Below are 20,558 nucleotides of genomic sequence, written 5' to 3' on the forward strand. Positions count from 1 at the left end.
TTCACTACTTGCAGATGATACTAGAGAAAGCCCAGAAAGACTCCAGTAAAAAACTGTTAGAACTGACTGAAGTCGCAGGATACAAAATCAATGGGCAGAAGTCTGTTACATTTCTATACACCAATAGTGAAGCAGCAGAAAGAGAAATCAGGAAAACAATCTCATTTACAATCGCACCTAAAAATAAGAGACCAAGGAATAATCCTAAAGAGGTGAAAGATCTATACTCTGAAAACTTTAAAACATTGATAAAAGAAATTGAAGATGACACAAAGAAATGGGAAAATAATTCCAAACACATGGATTGGAAGCACAAATATTGTTAAGATGTCTCTACTACCCAAAGCAATCTACACATTTAATTCAATCCCTATCAAAATACTACCAGCATTTTTCACAGAACTAGACAAAGAATTCTAAAATTTGTATGGAGCCACAAAAGACCCCAAATGGCCAAAGCAATCTTGAAAAAGAAAAGTAAAGCTGGAGGCAACACAATTCAAGACAGAACAGAACAGAAAACCCAGAAATAAGCCTAAAACTCCATAGTCAATCTGATAAAGCAGAAAAGAATATCCAATGGGAAAAGGATGATCTCTTCAACAATTGGTATTGGGAAAACTGGACAGCAACATGCAAAAGAAAGAAACTGGACCACTGTCTTACATAAAACACAAAAATAAATTCAAAATGGATGAAAGACCTAAATGTGAGACCTGAAGCCATAAAACTCCTAGAAGAGAACACAGGCAGTAACCTCTTTGACATTAGCCACAGCAAATGCTTTCTAGGTATGTGTCCTCAAGCAAAGAAAACAAAAGCAGAAATAAATTATTGGGACTACATCAAAATAAAAAGCTTCTGCATAATGAAGGAAACAAAACTAAAAGTCAACCTAACCTACAGAATGGGAGAAGTTATTTATTTGCAAATGACATATCCAATGAAGAGTCAGTATCTAAAATATATAGAAAACTTATAAAACTCAACACTCAAAAAACAAATAATCTAATTTAAAAATGGACCAAAGACATGTACAAACATTTCTCCAAAGAAGACATCCCAGATGGCCACAGACACATAAAAAGATATTCATGATCACTTACAATCAGGGAAATGCAAATCAAAACCTATAATGAGATATCACCTCAAACCAGTCAGATTGCTAAAATCAAAAACACAAGAAACAACAGGTGTTGTTGAGAATGTGGATAAAAAGGAATACTTGTGCACTGTCGGTGGGAATGCAAATTGGTCCAGCCATTGTGGAAAACAGTATGGAGGTTCCTCAAAAAAGTTAAAACTAAAACTAACTCATGATCTAGCAATCGCACTACTGGGTATTTACCCAAAGAATACAAAAACACTAATTCAAAGGGACACATGAACCCCTATGTTTACTGCAGCATTATTTACAATAAACAAATTATGGAAGCAGCCCAAGCATCCGCGGATTGATGAATTGATAAAGATGTGGCATATACAGGCAATGAAATATTATTCAGTCATAAAAAAAGAATGAAATCTTGTCATTTGCATTGACATGGATGGAGCTAGAGAATATGCTAAGTGAAATTAAGTCTACCAGAGAAAGACAAATACCATATGATCTCACTCATTTGTGCAATTTAAAAAACAAAACAAATGGGCAAAGGGGAAAGAGACAAACCAAGAAAAAGACTCTTAACTACAGAGAACAAACTAATGGTTACCAGAGGAGAGGTGAACAGAGGAACAGGTTTAATAGGTGACAGGGATTCAGAAGTGCATTTTGATGAGCACTGGATAATATATGAAGTGTTGAATCCCTGTACTGTACACCTGAAACTAATGTAACACTGTATGTTAACTGAACTAAAATTAAAAAAGAAAATACTCATAAACCGCTTTCATGACACCGTGCTGTTGATCTATATTTCTAGCCAGCAGTGTAAATACCTGCTTCTCCAAAACCTCGTCAATATTATACACTACATGTCTTCTTATCCACAAATACTTTATCATGGACATGATTAGAATTCTATACTTGTTTTTTTTCCTTACTAGGTAACAGTTATATACAAGGAAATACAGCTTAAAAATAGTGCTCCATGAAACTAAGTATACACACCTCTATGTCACAAACCAACAAAATACAGAACATTAAAAATCACTCCATAGCGGACGCCTGGGTGGCTCAGCGGTTGAGCATCGGCCTTTGGCTTCAGGGCGTGATCCTGGGGTCCTGAGATCTAGTCCCACATCGGGCTCCCTGCAGGGAACCTGCTTCTCCCTCTGTCTCTCTGCATCTCTCATGAATAAATAAATAATATTTTTAAAACTTCACTCCAGTAAGTTCCTTTCCAATTAGTCCCACTCCCACTCTAATGGTGCAACCATTATTTGGATTAGTTTAGCCTTTTCTAGAACATATTTTCTAAGTAGGTACTTTTATATTTATTTTACATTTCATTCAGAGTAATAGTTTTCAGATTCATGTGTGCTGTAGTATATAACAGCAGTTCAACTTTATTGCTGAAAAGTATTCTATTGTATGAGTACACCACCATTAGGCTATCCCTTCTTGTGAGAAATATCTGGGTTATTTTCCATTTTTGGCTCTTATAAAAAAAAAGTTACCATAAATATTATGATAGAGAAATGAAACTTCCGTTGAAATGATTCATTTCTCCTTGGTAGACCTGCTGGGTCATTGTGGGCAGGTATGTGGTTAGTGAATATTTTCAGTGTTTTAACTTTAGTTATTATGCTAAGTATACAAATTCCAATTATATGAAGGTTGTCCTTAATATATTGTTCTAAAGATCACTGAGATTCTGTTCATCTTTTTCAATCATTTTTCCATCTATTCTTTAGAGTGGATATTTCAACTGATCTGTCTTCAGATTCATGACTCCTGCCTTTCCATCCTGAAGTTCTTACCTCAGATACTTTATTTTTTAGCTCTAGAATTTTGATTCAGGTCTTTATTATTTTTAATTCTTTGTTAAGATCTATAGTCTTGTTATTCATTGCAATATATTTTTCCTTTACATTCTTAAGCAATTAGAACAGCTGATTTAACATTCTTCTCTAAGTCATCTTGAAATTAACCTCTGTTGATTTCTTGAGAACGGATGTTTTCCTGTTTCTGTGCACATGGGAAGTCTGCCATTCTATCACATATATTGTGATCAGTATCATGTAAAATGTTTAGATTCTGTGGTTTTTCTGAAGAATATTTTTTTCTTTTACATTAAAGTATTCGATTTTATTCACTGATCTCAAACTGTGAAACCCTATCTCCCCTCCAATGTATATTGGGAAGCAGCTCAAAGTTTGGTTCGGTTCTTTACCCTTAACTGAGTGGCTTGGAATTTGTTCCATATGTAGCTTAGAACTGAACCAAAGATAAACACAGTGTATACACAATATGAGGCTCACTTTCTCTAGCTCTCAACTTGTTGGGATTCATGCTCTTTCCCTCTCTTACATCATCACACATAAATACAAAGTGTTCTAAGTAATTACACTAAACCCCATTTTTGGTTCTTCAGTAAAACTAAAAGGTTTTTTTTGTTTGCTTGTTTGGTCAGAGTTGCAGCCACCTTACAAGATGGAGATTCACCCATATATTCCCTTCCTTCAGTGTGATTCCCCTCTGTTTTCCAATTGCTTTTGTCTATACTCAAATGCCATTATGTTGTCTTTACATTTTGCTCATAGCTTATAGCTGTTCTCTGCAGAGAGACATGTACATTAAGAACTAGTAGGCCATGCCAGAAGCTGAACTTTTTTATTATGAACTTTTAAGTCATCAAGTTTACAGGTTACATATGGTACTGTGCCGTATGGTTTGCACTTCACCCACTGAAAGCAAGGGCAAATATTTTTCATGTTTAATAAATGTAATTTGTCAAAATGAAACTCTGTGTCCTCGCTCATTTTTAAAATTGGATATTCACCAATTCCTTACTAAGTCTCTATAAATTAAGGATAGCAAACCTTTGTCACATATGTCACAAATACATTTTCCTTACTTGTGATGTTTGTAGTATATAACATACAAAAAGCTTTTTTTAATATTTACAGTTTTATATTATGAAATATAACATTTGATTCTTTAAAACATACCTGTTCATCATGGGAAATTTTTTACAAATCCTTTCTATGAAAATAAAAATTACCTATCGTCCTTCCTCTTCCTCCAATACACTTTTATGGCTGTTTTTTAAAAATGAGGTATAGTTCCAGTCATTTGGAAGTCTGTTTAACATTATCTGCTGAAATTGAAGTTATATACATTATATGGCCCAGAAATCCCATTTCTACGCTATAAATTATAGCACATTCTTATAATGGTGCTATATAGCAATGAAAATGAAGTAAATATTACTGCATGCAAAAAACATGGATGGATCTAACAAATAAAATGTTGAGTAAAAGACGCCAGGCACAATAGATCACATACTGTATGGTTCCATTTAAATTAAAATACAGGCAAAAAAACTAGTCTATGTAGTTCTCAGTCAAAATGGTGGTTATTTTGTCAGAGCAGGAAAAGGACAGTGATTGGGTGGGAGCCTAAAGAAGGGTGGTTTCTGGTAATTTTTATTTCTTCACTTCAATAGTGGTTACACTTATGTTTACTCTGTCATAATTCATCAAGCTATACACATAATTTGTGCATGTAGGATATAAAAAAGCTTAATGTTCATTTTGAAGAACATGAAAAAGCTATGCAGAGAAAAAGAAATAAACTATGATCCACCTTCTCATTTTCAGATATTTACTAATTTTGGAAGTAATTTACTCTTTTCAACATATATTTATAATGATATTATCATACACCATGTATATGAATTTTATGTAATGCCCTTTTACTTTGTGAATGAACATATTCATATTTGTTAATGATCCTTCACAGACTCAACCTTTAGTTACCACATATTTTATTGAATGATATCTTTAATAAGAAGATATAAGGTAATGAAAAGCAAGAAGAATTTCAGTTGCAGCAAAAACTAAACCTCAAAGAAGTAGATATTGTTAACTATTAATTATAAAAATAAAGAAAACAAGTTCAATGTATAAATCAAATTGTTATGGGTATGACTGCATTTTTAACAAGTCAATGGTTTGTAGTTTATGTAGGTAGGGCTATAGCCTCAAAGAGTGCCATAGGAAGTATGTTCCCAGAAAATGAAATAAAAATTCAAAGTTGCTTAAGCTACAGGAAGAAAGTAACTTTTCCGCCTTGGTGAAGTCTGGGATAAATTATACAGAGCACACACAATCCAGCAACAGAAAAATAGTAACTAGAAATAAACTAGCATATAGGCAAGAAAATACTAGGCAAAGCATATTATTACTTACCAAATCTACCACCCATGACAGACATAGCTAGCTGATCTAATGAGATCTGTTTTTGATTGATCCCCTTTGTAGCAGGCTAGGCAGCCACTACCAACTGATTAAAGTCAGCATAAAGTGTACTTGTCATACCTTGACATAGTTAAATGGTATGTTAATGAAAGAGCACTAACCTGAGAATTAAGATACCTGGATTCTAATATCAACTATGAGACATTAACCAGTCACATGATACTGAATAGGTAATTTAGGTTCTTTATTGTGGTATGAGACTATATCCTCATATCCTCCTCTGTCTGTACTGGCACCATTATTTTCCCTACTAGCACTGAGGTATAGTTTGTTAAATTAACAAATAAATGTTAGATTTGCTCCGGAAGGAAACTGGTCTATGTGAAATCTTAAAGGAAACCAAGAAATAAAAATGTCAGTTTTTGATACCAGAACCATTGTATCTGTATAAACATTCTACTCCTTTGATTCCCTTTAAAACAATGATTAATTTTTACTACTTTATAATACAGTGGTTTCCAACTTAGATGTCTACTAGGCACTTCAGAGTTAACATGTCCAAAACTAAACTCTTGGTGATCCATCAATCACCAAAGACCAGACTAAACTAGTAATATTTCTACACACACACACACACATTCTTCTCCATCTCTGGTTAACTACAGTCCATCCTTTTACTTGTTCAGGACAAATAATAGGAAGTTATCTCTTTCCTTGTTGCCTCTACCTTCAAAATATATTTTGGATGTACTCATCCTAATCCTCTCCGTTGCTGCCACCCTTTTAATCCACCATCACCTCCCACTTGGATTATCAAAATCAAGTGCTTAAACTGATATCCCTGATTCTGCTCTTGCCCCTACTGCATTTATATGTAGCACAACAGTGATGCTACTGACTAGTAAACCAGACCCTGCCTCTCTTTCCAGTACTCTAAACCATCAATGTCTTTCCATTTCTCTCCTTAGTACCTACAAGTCCTTAGTATCTATAAGACCCAAAATTATTCTGCCCCCATTTTGCTGAACCCTTCACTTTCCACTCCCCCTTCACTCATTCTACCTTGCCACAGTGACCTTTTAGGTGTTTCTCAACATGCCAGCTTTATCTAGTGCTTCAAGGACTGCATGTACTGTTCATATCACTATTCCTAGAGGTATCTACACATCTCACTCCTTCACCTCTTTCACAAATTTTGTCCAAATGTCACTTTCTAGTGAGACCTATACTGATCACCTATTAGAAACTACAGGCCTGGGCTGTAGCACCTGAGTGGCTCAGTCAGTTAAGTTTCCAACTCTTGGTTTTGGCTCAGGTCATAATGACAGGGTCATGGGATTGAGTCCCACAACAGGAAGGAAGAGAGAAAGAGAGGGAAAGAAGGAGGGAGGAAGGAACTGCACTCCCCATGGCCCTCACTCAACTTTCTCCAGATTACATCTATTTACTTATAATAACCTACAAGATTTATCTCCCTCCTTTGTTGAAATATAAGGTCCATGATGGTAAGAATTTTTGTCTGTTTCATTTACTATTCACATATTGGTGGCTAAGAAATACTTAGTAAACACCTCTGAATGACTATGTTCTATATAACCTTAAGGTTCCATTCAAGTGCTTATGGGAAACTGAAAATTCAACATTTTGCTTGTAAAAATATATCTTTAGTAATATAATCACTGAATAACACTAAAAATACTTGTAAATAGTACTACTGACCACTAACACATTGGAGACAACCAATATAATAAAATATGATGCCTTGTAAACTTATTTATGGGCCTCAAATCAACATTTCTATCATATCTGTTTAACTGAATGATACTCTAAAAACCTGAGTAAATCATAAGAAATCATTACTATTTAGACTACTACTTTATATGATTTAGGATTTACTCTATATTTTATATTCCTCAAAAAAGCCAGAAAAATGAACTGGAAGAGGAGATACATACTAGGCTTCAACTGTAATCTACAACATCTGATTTAAAATTTGCTTCATGAAAATAACGCAACATTGTTTTCATATGTTGACTCTGTAAATGTACAAAATTAAACATACTACAATAAAATACTGCTTTTATCTGTTTTATACAGTAAGTTTGAAGCAAATTTTAGCTCCCACTGATTATTTTTTAAATGGTGCTAAATCTACATGCATTCCAGAGTTTTGCACAAACCAGATTTCTCTCTTTCTTATCTTTCCAACAGACAAGATTCCTCTAAGAATGTATTTCAGTCAAAATATAATTATTTGTGAGTTTTGCAAAAAGTTTACCAGTCATCTGCTCTGATTATCTGGAAAGAATGTCAATTATAAGTCAAGGATCATCAGGTAGCTAAAGTGAAATGTGATCTTGTACTTATACCTTATAAATAAGGGATGGCACTGTTTAAAGACCATATTTAATTTTGGATTAATTTCTCATAAAATAAAAGAATTTAAAACTACAGGGATGCCTGGGTGGCTCAGCGGTTGAGCGTCTGCCTTTGGCTCAGGGCGTGATCCCAGGGTCCTAGGACTGAGTCCCGCATCAGGCTCCCTGCATGGAGTCTGCTTCTCCCTCTGCCTGTGTCTCTGCCTCTCTTTCTCTGTGTCTCTCATGAGTAAATAAATAAAATCTTTTAAAAAAAAAAAATATTACAGCAGAATCATTGAAAGGCGAGGCCTAGGAAAAGTAGGGCTATAATAAAAACTTGTTAATGAAGTAATCACAGAACAGTTTGCTTGTATTTTATATTACTAATATTTACTCTTCTTAACAATATTTCTAAATTTCGGGACTCCTGGGTGGCTAAGCAGTTAAGCATCTGCCTTTGGCTCAGGGCATGATTCTGGAGTCCCAGGACTTGAGTCCCACATAGGGCTCCCTGCAGGGAGCCTGCTTCTCCCTCTGCCTATGTCTCTGCCTCTCTCTTTCTGTGTCTCTAATGAATAAATAAATAAAATTTAAAAATATATATATTTCTAAGTTTCAAGTCACGTAATTTTTTGCTTTTGCGTCAAATGTGGACTTTTCTCACTTTTATCTTCAAAGATAAACTGCATAAATTAGTTGTTGGAGCTATTAAATTAATCTGCCCTGATAAAACTCCTTGCTAATTTAGTCATTTAAAGATTTAGTATTTAAAGATTTAACTTACTTTTAAAACTAAAACAGAGGGGGCAGCCCAGGTGTCTCAGCAGTTTAGCGCTGCCTTCAGCCCAGGGCCTAATCCTGGAGACCCAGGATCGAGTCCCGCATCAGGCTCCCTGCATGGAGCCTGCTTCTCCCTCTGCCTGTGTCTCTGCCTCTCTCTCTCTAATAAATAAAAACTTTAAAAAATAAATAAATAAATAAAAATAAAACAGACTACATCTCTCTCTGTGAGAAGAAAACTAGGCAATCAAGACTTATTTTTGTACAATTATAATTCTATTACAAAACTGCCCTGTTATTGAGAAATCAGACAATAATAAGCCATTACATCCTACAATACAGGTATGAATTAACAAATGTAACTGAGAACTGCTGTATCAATAAATAATGACCACTATATACTTTGCTCAGCTGTTTTAAGAATAATTCCACTGTATTTGTCAGATATAGGTCTATTACTCATAATGTCATGACATCAGGCCTGATAGGCATACACAAGTACTAACTGGCAATTAATCTGTATTATGTTCATATGCAGAAAGGGGTGGACACGGCAGGCCTAAGGCTGCTATCCTTAGAAAAGCCTGTTTGCAAGGTTGGCCTTTTGCTGGTGTCTGACAACTTCGATTTTGGGAGTGTTCCCATCATTCCCTAATTGCTAAGAGTGGCTCACTGTGTCTAAAACTGTTTGTGCAAACCATATGGTTTAATGCTGAACACCTGCTTTCCTTCTGGGAGTCTGAAATTTTGGTAATGCTAACCAAAGGATGCCCATGTGACCAATCCCTAATAAAAACTCTGAGGACTAAGTGTCTAATCAGTTTCCCTAGTACACAACATTTCACATATGCTGTCACAATTCAACACTGTAGGAATTAAGCACAGTCCAAGTGACTCTACTGAGAAAGGACTCTTGGAAGTTTGCACCTGGTTTCCTCCAAACTTCATCTCATGTGCCTTTTCCCTTTGCTCTTTTTGCTTGTATCCTTAGGTTGTAATCAATCTGAGCCATGAATATGAATATGTGATGAGTCCAGTGCAGGGCCAAAGAAGAGGAATCTTTGTACCTTCTATCCCTTTATATTTCTTAGAGTATATGACATACTCTTAGACATAATAGATACGTTTGGTGATTTTATATATTATCCTCCTAATATATAGAAAATAGTTCCATCTCCACTTCGGTGTTAGTTAACATTGTTGAACTGTTAAATGGCAAAATATATGTGGTAATAATAGCACCATTCAAACCACAAAGGAAAAGTTTTTGGCAGGTTCAAGTAATGCAGTTGGATAGAAGATTGATTTCTTTGACCATTTGCAGTCCGCAGTCCTCCAATTTGTTTTAATAATGTTTTGATAGTTTTCTGCCTGTAAACATCCTAAAGAATATCCAAAGCATTCTTAATTTTTTTGTCAGTTCACATTATCTTTGGAATTTACAAATGTAACATATTTAATTGCATGTGACTGACAGAAGAAGATAGGCATTTTATCAAACTTCTGTGTTAACTACAAGTCTGCAATGTCTCAAAAAGTGAACAATCCATGCTTTCTTATACTTTATAGAATTCCTTTAGAACTAACACTACCTATTGGTCAAAAGACTGCAGCAGAAGACACTGATATGAAAGAAACATTAGGGCAGCCCCGGTGGCACAGCGGTTTTGCGCCTGCCTTCAGCCCCGGGTGTGATCCTGGAGACCCGGGATCAAGTTCCATGTCAGGCTCACTGCAGGGAGCCTGCTTCTCCCTCTGCCTGTGTCTCTGCTTCTCTCTCTCTCTCTGTGTGTGTGTGTGTGTGTGTGTGTGTGTGTGTGTCTCATGAATAAATAAAATCTTAAAAAAAAAAAAAAGAAATATTAAAATAAGGTAAAACAAGGTCCCAAAGGATGAAAGGAGTCAGTGAGCAGTTGATGCATCTAGAGCTCCAGGCCATCTGTGATGCCAGAGTACTTTTTTGGTCTTGATATATCACAGCAAAAAGAAAAAATATATATTATTTTTAAAGCTAACTTCGTTATTCAATATGGAAGCTTTATATCAAATGCCAAGTATGCAACTAATAAAAAGCAACAAAATATGATTTTTTTTTACAAAACAAAAATTCAGTGACTCTTCTTCTCATGCACTATTTCCAGAAGGAAAACTGTAACACAAGAATGTACACTTATGTGCATATTATATTTAAAATATATATGACAAACTACATATATGTGTGTCTATATGTAACATACAATATATATGACACAGTATTACTAACATAGAAAATATAAATCATAACTTAGCCCAGAGTCAAAAACATGTAAAAAGGAGAAAAAATGAGTGGGAAATATCAGAAAGGGAGACAGAACACGAAAGACTCCTAACTCTGGGAAGCGATCTGGGGGTGGTGGAAGGGGAGGTCAGTGGGGGTGACTGGGTGACGGGCACTGAGGTGGGCACTTGATGGGATGAGCACTGGGTGTTATTCTATATGTTGGCAAATTGAACACCAATAAAAAATAAATTTATAAAAAAAAAAAAGTCCCAGAGTGAAAAGTAACTTCCAGAGGTCATCAAATCATCTTTCTAAAACAAGTTGGTAACTCCCAGATCCAAGAAAGCAATGATTCTACCATCCCGTTTGATGGAAGAGAATTTGCTTTGGCTTTTGGGAAATGGGAGACATGGGGAGAGATATGACAGTCTAGAATCTTCTTTCAGTTTCATCCCCAACATAGTATTAGTATTCACTATGTTAATATCTAAAAAATACACTTTGGTAATTATAGTGGCTCTATTCATTGCCAATATCACTGGCAAAAGAATAATGCCATAAAGTTTAGTTTTCTACCTAAATCAATCACTAGCTTGTCTGCTGATATATACTCTACCAATAGTTAATAATCTTGTCAAAGTTTATGTAATAACAAGATCAACATTCTCAATTCTGTGTCTAAACTCTAGGTTGACTCATTAAATCAAAGTTAAATTCCAAAAGAACAGGTGAGGAGTTACTATTTTTCTATTCAAAAAGCAAAAACAAAAACAAAAAAAAGTGTATTTTATGAAGACAAAGATTGTCAGGTTGACACCAGTTTAATACAAACACTGCTTAATTTGTTACCCAAAAGCTAAGATTCTCTTGTTTCAGGTAATAGTTTTGTTTTGTTTTTTTCAGGTTATAGTTTGCATTATTTGAAATCATAGTTACTGTGACTTTATAAAAACTCACCATAGAATAAGTTATGTAATTGTTAATAAAAATTGAATTTTAGAAGTATTAAGGTATGTAACAATGAAACATTCTAAATGTTACCTGCTACTTAAGATAAATTTTAATTCTGTTTAAACATAAAATGAAATGTGCAACTCAGACTAAATCAGTGTATAGTAAAAACCAATAGGCAATGAAGGTATCACAGAAACTGGTTAAAAATTATAATGAAGAGAGAACTAGTAAGAATATAGCAACCTGGCTGAAATTGATATTCATTAGGGTACTCTTCACATCAATAGGGAGCATTTGGACTCTGTGGTCTTTATCAGTGTCCCAGCTGGTAATGGTTGAAGGTTAATGCCTTACCCCATTCTGTTCAATTTTCTATCCTAATTAGCCCTCCAAATCTATAGCTGTGAGCACCAAGTGTCTGTGCTCAAAAGAAACTAATTAATGCTAGCAAATTAGATCAAGTCCAAAGATCCAACAGCCAAACTCTTAGTTAAATGCTCCTTGTTAATAGGAAGTGTAGCTGTCAATAACTGCTGTTGGTGACTATAATGAGGCATCTTTCTTTCATTGAAAGTGATTTCATTTCTCTTTGTCCCTGGAAAAGCTGTTCCATTCCCTTCAGAAACCTAAGTTGCTGGCAGTCTGACCCAGTTCTTACGATCAGCTGGGTTGAAATGACATGCAAAAAATCAAACAGAAAAGCTTTCCTACATAGTCAGGTTTCAGGCATTGAGCAGAAAGTCAGATCACTTATTAAAAAATTCCTCCATCTTTATCCAAGAACTATATACAATGAAAACACGTAATGCTTTTTCATACAATCCTACAATTATTTAATAAAGCAAAGGCTATTAACAGTAAATAAACTACAAGGAAATGTCCTGATTCTAAATTACATCTCATTGTTCAGTTCAAATGTAGCTCTTCTGTTGCTGCTTAAGTGATACCAATGTATGCTCTTTATTAAATCACATGGTTAAGCAGGAGGAATAAAGATTATTCTTTTATAAAATAATCAATTTTAGATTCTATAACACTGTTTTAGACCATATGGCCTAAAAAAATCAATATATGATTATCTATAAAAGATTCAAATATTCAAAAATCAATTTTCATAACATGTTCTAACAGGGGCGAATGCATTGAAATAACTCAACCAGATCTCAAATTTTAAGATGCTTGAATCTTCAGAAGATTTTCAGTATACTGAAAAAACAAAAACAAAAACAAAAACAAAAAAAAACTTAACCAAATCAACACCCTAAACAACTTTTGATAAAGAAGCAAAAAATAAATATTTTCTTTTCTGTACCACTCATTATGTGATAGTAGTCATGCAACATCAAACTTACAAATATTTTAAAGTTATACTCTACTACTTTCATTTTAAAAAACCAAAAAGTTTCACTGTTGATGAATAAGCAAAGGCAGTTCTGAAACCTGAACCCAATTATTCTGCATTTTCATCTGAATCATGTGAGTAAAAACCCAATCTATAATTGAGCTAGCTAACTTTATTTCATTCTAGATACCTGAATAATGTGTTAAAAACAGCATAAATACAACTCATACTTATCACTTTGTACCAATATACCAGTAATAAGTAAATTTTCCTGGTAGTGAAAAGTTAGCCCTATAATTTCATCATGCATTGTTAATTTTTATCCTCCCTCATCTGAGTTAGAACATGTATTTTTTTTTTTTTAAAGTTCTGAGTCAAGTGGAGGATTATCTCGAGAGGATCAGCATGACACCTGCCAATGCCAGCTTTGCACTGACCGCTGTCTGCAGGTAGCAATAGGTTAATTTCTCCTGACACCTGGAGGCGTGGGTGGAAGAAAAGTGCTCTTGATTAAACACTAATTAACAGGGAAAGCAAAGCTAGTATCAGAATGAAAATAATTGTTTTTATTTCTTTAAGGATTTTATTTATTCATGAGAAACCCTGAGAGAGGGGAGGGGCAGGAAAAGGCAAAGTTAGAAGCAGGCTCCTCAAGGGGAGCCCAGTATGGGACTTGATCCCAGGACTCCGGGACCACACTGTGAGCCAAAGGCAGATGCTCAACTGCTGAGCCACCCAAGCATCCCAAAAATAATTAATTATTGATAAAATTTATAGATGGATTTAACTTAAATCTAATTTATGAATGGATTTTAAACTGGAATACGTTATAAGTCACCTAAGAAACAGAAATGACTATCACACAATGTCCATTCCAAGGAACAGTATACTCTTCTCTCACTGTTTCAATCCATGGATTCCAAAGGTCATTCTCCAAGGAGAACAGCATCAGAGGGACAGAAGTATTCCCAGCATACAAACATTACTGACACCACCTGGCTCCCCTGTAGAAACTTGCTGGGGAATTACAGCCCATCATCCTAAGAATCACTGAGATCCCTCAAAGAAGATGACTACAGGGAAAAGTGAAGAGGAGCCAGGAAAATAGTCTATGTCAGCAAAATTTTACTACTAACTTCTTCTAGATGGCCATTTCAGGAGGTGGATTTTTTTAAAAAGCTATTTCTACAGTGATACTGCCATCTGCTTTTCTAATGATCCACTGCTTATGGCCTCATTTTTTCACCAAATATTATATATTAATCAATAGTATCTTTCTAGATTTACGAAGTACAGGAGTATCTCATGTTAACATTTTCCAAAGAAAATGTGCATATATGAGTGCCTAGTGCATGCATTTACATAAATATCTTCCACTTAGAAATGTAAAATACGGGGACACCTGGGTGGCTCAGCAGTTAAGCATCTGCCTTCATTTCAGGGCGTGATCCTGGAATTACGGGATCAAGTCCCACATCGGGCTCCCTGAATGCATGGAGCATGCTTCTCCCTCTGCCTGTGTCTCTGCCTCTCTCTGTGTGTCTCTCATGAATAAATAAAAAAGAAATCTAAAAATAAATAAATAAATAAATAAAATTAAAATATGGAAAAGGAAAAAATAAAAAGATGCATTGTAAATAATATTGGGATTCCATTAACAATTCAGTAATAGACAATGACACCAAAGATCATCTTAGTATATATATCTATATGAATATGTTGATGAAGAAAAAACAGGTACATGTTACATTTGATGTTTCTTATTTCCCTATCAAAATCACTAGAATAACTTGTTTCTCTAAAATACTCAAAACCAAGTTTCTTCTATATATGTAACCATACTTTTGGGGAAAAAATGTTTTTTACTGGTAATTTGGGAGAATATTTTTAAATTGTAAATGAACACCGTCTGGAAGTTCTGAAAGCTGAAATACTGGTATCTCAGTGAAAGGGTGAGAAGCAATTCATACATATTAATTCATTGACTACTTGATTCTGAGGCTAAGGATTAAATTCAGATCATATTATAAAAAATGTATTTGATCTTTATATGAATATTTGAATCTTACCTTGAACTTGTTCAGAACATCTCTCTCGGGCTTTTTCTCTCATTATTTTAGGGATCAAAACATCCTTTTCAACATGTCTGAGATGCTGCTCTGGAAAAAAAAAAAAAGTTTTTTCTTTAATATAATGAAGTCTCACGTAAATCACCAGTTTAGGAAAAATAAGCACTCTGGCTTACTCAAAATAAAAGCCTATACAAACATACTAAAAACTGACTCTCACAACCTCATAAAGTTGTGATTATTTTAGTCACTAAAAATCATTCTAAATAATTTTTATATACAACAGAAAAAAAAATATGGGACACAGGCAATATCTTTCCAAAAACTTCTACAAGCTATATTGCAACACTTTTATTTGATAACATAGTCCATGCAGTCTTGTCAAAATTAAAAGTCATAAACTAAAACATTAATTAGTTCCTCAACCTAGTAGTAAAGAATAGCCTAAGAAAGAAAGAACTGGTAGAAGAAAAGCAGAACTACATGTGCACATAAAAACACTGCACGTGAAATTTATGTGCATTTTAAACAAAACTACCACAATTAGACTAAAATGATAGAGCAGCTACTGCAGACTCCTACCAGCTCCTTAAATTCATACAGTCTTGAAAAACAAAGGGGTAGGTGTCCTCTGAGAAAGCAAAATAATCAAGAGTCTCTTTGAAAGACAAAAGGCAAATGAGATCAGCTTAAAGGAGCTAATCATACACAGAGTTTTTCCCCAGGAAAAAAAATTGATGCCAAAAGTGGGTATTGCTCCATGCACTGAAGCAGCAAAAATGAGAAGAGACTTCCCTGAAAGTAAGCAAAGCATTACTAAGTTAAAATACTTCAGTAGGAGCAAGCGGGTGACCTCTTCTGCTGCCTTTACATCATAGGTAAAAGAAGTAATACCTGTATCTATCCCCAAAGGATCAGGAAGTTTCCCAATATCTAGTGACAGCTAAGACCTTAGACCAGGAGCCTCTAAATTCTTCCTGGTACTATACAATTCCCAACAACCTCTGGAAATAGGCAGCGATGAAGTGATAGATATTTGCAAAGAGTGTAAAAAGGGATCTTAAAAAGCAAACAAAATCAACAACAAAACAGCCAAGAATCCCCTAAATTAAATGGGACAACACAGTGAAAGGGAGAAACCAACTCTAATTAATCAAGAAATATCCACATCTTGGAGAGTTAAAAGAGTAAAAAAATATATATGTATTTTAAAGTTTAATAAGTATACTGAAGTAAATAAAAAGATAGGAGTCCTCAGACAGAAACGGATCATAGAAAACCTACATGCACTTTGAAAATACCTGAAGGTCAAAAATTCTAAAAGCTTCAAAAGGGAGAACACATAACCCACACAGAGGAATGAGAATCAGATTTACATCATGTTTCACTGCCAAAACTTGGGATGTATGAAGACAACGGACAAATAATTTCAAAGCTCTGAGAGTGAATTACTTTAGATCCAAGAATTCCAAAGCCAATTAAGAGTGCAGTTAAAAATATTTTCAGATATGTAAGGACTGAAACCCCTGGCAAATCTTACTGAAAAGGACTGATCCCTATTGTTGTGCAACAGCCATCAATCAAACTTCATGGTGTAAAACAAACATTTGTTATGCATGGAGATCCAACAGGCTAGTAATTCAGAACGGTAAAGCAGAATGGACTCCTCTGCCTCACAGTATCTGGGGCCTCATCTAAGCTGAGTCAAATGACTGGCATTAACTACAACAGCTGCAAAAGCTGAGGTTGGAGGACTACTTCCAGGATGACTTCTTTCTTCACTTACATATTTGACAAATGGGCTGCAATGGCTGATGAATGGGCTCAGTGAGGACAGTAAACTAGAGCACCTATACATGGCTTCTCCATGTGGTTTGGCTTCTCACAGTAGAGCAGACAGGTCAGAGGGAGAGGGAGCAACCTAAGAAGGAAGGTCAAGCAAGCGTTCCAAGAAAACCAAGTAAAAGCAGTATGGCCCTTTCTGACTCTGTCACAGAAGCCATGAAACATCCTTCTTGTCTCACTACATTGATCAAGTCACAAAGGACAGGCTATACTCAACTGCAGGGGAATGAAGACTCCATTCTTTCTTGCAAGGCCACATTACAGAAGAACATGAGGGATGGAAGATGTGACTTTCTTTGTAAAACAAAACCTACCATAAGAAGTAATAAAGAATATACTCTGATAAAATAAAAATGAATCCCTGATGTACAAATGTGAAATATATAAAACATATTAGAAAAACATATTTTTAATATTAAAATCATAAAGCACCTGAACCATATCATCAACTATTTACAGAAGATTCCTCTTGATAACAGCTAAATATTGACCAAGATAAACCATAGTCTATGAAACAAATCTCAGTAAGTTTAAAAGAATTCAAAATCATACAAAGTATGTTCCCTGACACCAATGTAATTAAGTTAGAAATCAGTAACAGAAAGATGTCTTGATAATCTCCAAACATCTGGAAACTAACACACTTTTAAATAGCCCTTGGGATGGGGCACTTGGATGGCTCAGTGTTTGAGCATCTACCTTTGACTCAGGGTGTGATTCCAGGGTCCTGGGATGGAGTCCTGCATCAGGCTCCTCCTGTAGAAACTGCTTCTCCCTCTGCCTATGTCTCTGCTTCTCTGGGTCTCTCATGAATAAATAAATAATAAAAAAAAGAAAAAGAAAAAGAAAAAAACCCATGGGTCTAAGAAGAAATCAAAAGGGAAATATTTTGAAATAAACGAAAATAAAATAGCATAATTTGTGTGATGCAGTTAAAACAGTACTGAGAGGAAAATCTGTAACACTAAAAGTCCACTTTGAGAAAGGAGGATGGTCTTAAATCAATGACATAAGCTTCCAAAAAAAAAAAAAAATGACATAAGCTTCCACCATGAAATACCAGAAAAAAGAATAAACACAAAAGAAAATAATAAAGATCAAAGCCAAAATCAATAAGCTAGAAAATAAACAAAATGATAGAGAAAAGCAATGAAGTCAAAGCTGATTCACTAAGATTATTAAAATTGATAAATCACTAGCCAGGATAAAAGAGCACAAACATTAGATGGAAGAAATAAAACCGCAGTTATTCAAAGGAAATAAGATTATCTATCTAGAAAATCCAGTAGAATCTACAAAAAAGCAACTAGAACTAACATGTGAGTTCAGCAAGGTTTCCAGATATAAGATTAATATATAAAAATCAAGTAGAGATTAAATAATTTTTAAAATAGCATTTTAAAAGATGAACTAAGGCTCAGGAGCTGCAGGATGAAAAAAAGAAATCTATCACTTACTTTACCAGAGTCTCAGAAGGAAAAAGAATGTAGAGCCAAAAAAAATAGTTGAAGAAATAATGACTGAAACCCTTCCAAATGAGGCAAAAGACATAAACCTCTTAAGGAAAACAATTAAAAACACAAAGAAACCTAAGACCTAAGATACCTAAGACACATCATAATCAAACTTCTGAAAATGAAAGGCAAAGAAAAATCTTCAAAGCATCAGAGAGAAATATAGGAGAACAAAGATTCAAAAGACAAAGGATTTCTCAGGGCACCTGGGTGACTCAGTCAGTTGAGCATCTGCCTTCAGCTCAGGTCATGATCCCAGGGTCCTGGGATTGAGCCCTGCATCAGGCTGTCTGCTCAGCAGGGAGTCTGCTTCTCCCTCTCCACATGCCCTTCCTCTCCACTTGCATGTGTGCTCTCTCTTTCTCAAATAAATAAAATCTTTAAAAATACACATACACAAAGAAAAACAAAACATAAAGGATTTCTCATCCGAAACCACAGATGCCAGAGGAAGTGCATAATACTTTCAAGTACTAAAGAAAAGAACTATCAAAAATTCTATATCCATCAAATATTCTTTAGGATTGAAGATGAAATAAAGACAACTCATATGAAGGGAAGCTAAGGTAATTTCTTGTCAGCAAACCTATTTTCAAAGAATGGCTTCCTTCAAACAGGAAGGATATGGTAACCAAAGGAAACGCAAAACAGGAATGAAGAAATACAACAGAAGGATAAATAAACTATTCTCTTCTTGAGTTTTAAGTATTATCTTTGACAGAAGCAAAAATCATAGCATTCTCAATGTGTATAGAGGTAATACTAAGGATGACTATACCATAAAAGGGAGATGGTAAATCAACTTTGGTGATAGCAAGATTATCTCCATTCCACTTAAATGATAAAATGTTCATGCTGAGAGACTATCATAAACTATGTACATACAGTATAATCTTGTAACAATCACTAAAAAAAAAAAACAAAAATACTAGATAAATCAAATGGAATATCAACAAATTGGAAGTATTTTTTCTGGCCATAATAGAATCAACTAGATACTAAAAACAAAAAGTAGGAGGAAAATCTCCTAACACCTGGAAATTAAACAGTACTCTTCCAAATAAATCATAGATCAAAGAAGGGTGGAAGAATACAAAAACAAAAACAGAACTTCCTAAAACTTCTAAGACAAAGCTAAAGCAGTGCTTTTAGGGAAATTTATAGCAATAAATGTTCACACTTAAAAAGAAAGTCTCAAACTAATAATCTATGCTTCCATCTGCAAAACTAGAAAAAGGACAAAAGGAACTTAAAAGAAGCCAAAAAAATAAGCAGAAATCAGTAAAATTGAAAACAGGGAAACAAATGAGATAATTATACTGAAGTTTTGTTGTTTTAGAAAAATCAAATTGGCCCAGATGGCTTAATTGACAAAGTCTATGAAATATTTAAAGAAAAAATAACACCAATTCTATAGTCTCTTCCCAGCACATTTTATGAGACCAGTATTACTCTGATATCAAAAGCAAAAGCAGTATTAAAAAAAAAACAACATAGACTAATATTCCTCATAATCTATAGACTTAAAAATTCTCAACAAAATATTAGCAAATCAAATCCAGCAATCTAGAAAAAGAAAAATACACCACATCAAATTGGGTTTATTCCAAGATACAAGGTTGGGTCACTATTTGAAAATCAACCAATGTGATCAATCATATTAACAGTCTAAAAAAAGAAAACCATATGATCGTATCAAATGAAACAGAAAAAAACATTTAATACCATTCATTAAAAACAAAACTTTCAAAAAACTAGGAAGAGAAAGGAACTTTAATCTACAGAGTGTCTGCAAAAATCCTATAGCTACATCACACTTAATGATAAAACACTGAATGTTTTCCTTATAAGAACAAGAACATGGAGTAAAATTACATAGAACTATACACACACATAAGCATGTACATAAAAACTGGAGAAAACTGAAGTCTATAGTCTAATTAACTGTATTGTACCAACTTCAGTTTCCTGCTTTTGATATTATACCACAGTTATATAGAAGGTCATCATTGAGGGCAGCAGCATGAAGAACATGTAGGACTCTATCTAGTATTTTTTGCAACTTCCTGT

General features: G+C 34.5%; 1 protein-coding gene across 1 annotated transcript in view; it reads right to left on the minus strand.

Annotated features, from left to right (window-relative positions):
* CMC1 (C-X9-C motif containing 1) overlaps positions 1-20,558 on the minus strand; it is an 83,819-nt gene that overhangs the window by 43,890 nt on the left and 19,371 nt on the right. Inside the window, exon 2 of the mRNA XM_026006374.2 lies at positions 15,130-15,219. Coding sequence (XP_025862159.1) covers positions 15,130-15,219 — 90 coding nt within the window. The remainder of the gene's footprint in view (positions 1-15,129; positions 15,220-20,558) is intronic.

The sequence above is a fragment of the Vulpes vulpes genome, chromosome 11 (genome assembly GCF_048418805.1).
Source record: "Vulpes vulpes isolate BD-2025 chromosome 11, VulVul3, whole genome shotgun sequence".
Classification (NCBI taxonomy): Eukaryota; Metazoa; Chordata; class Mammalia; order Carnivora; family Canidae; genus Vulpes; species Vulpes vulpes.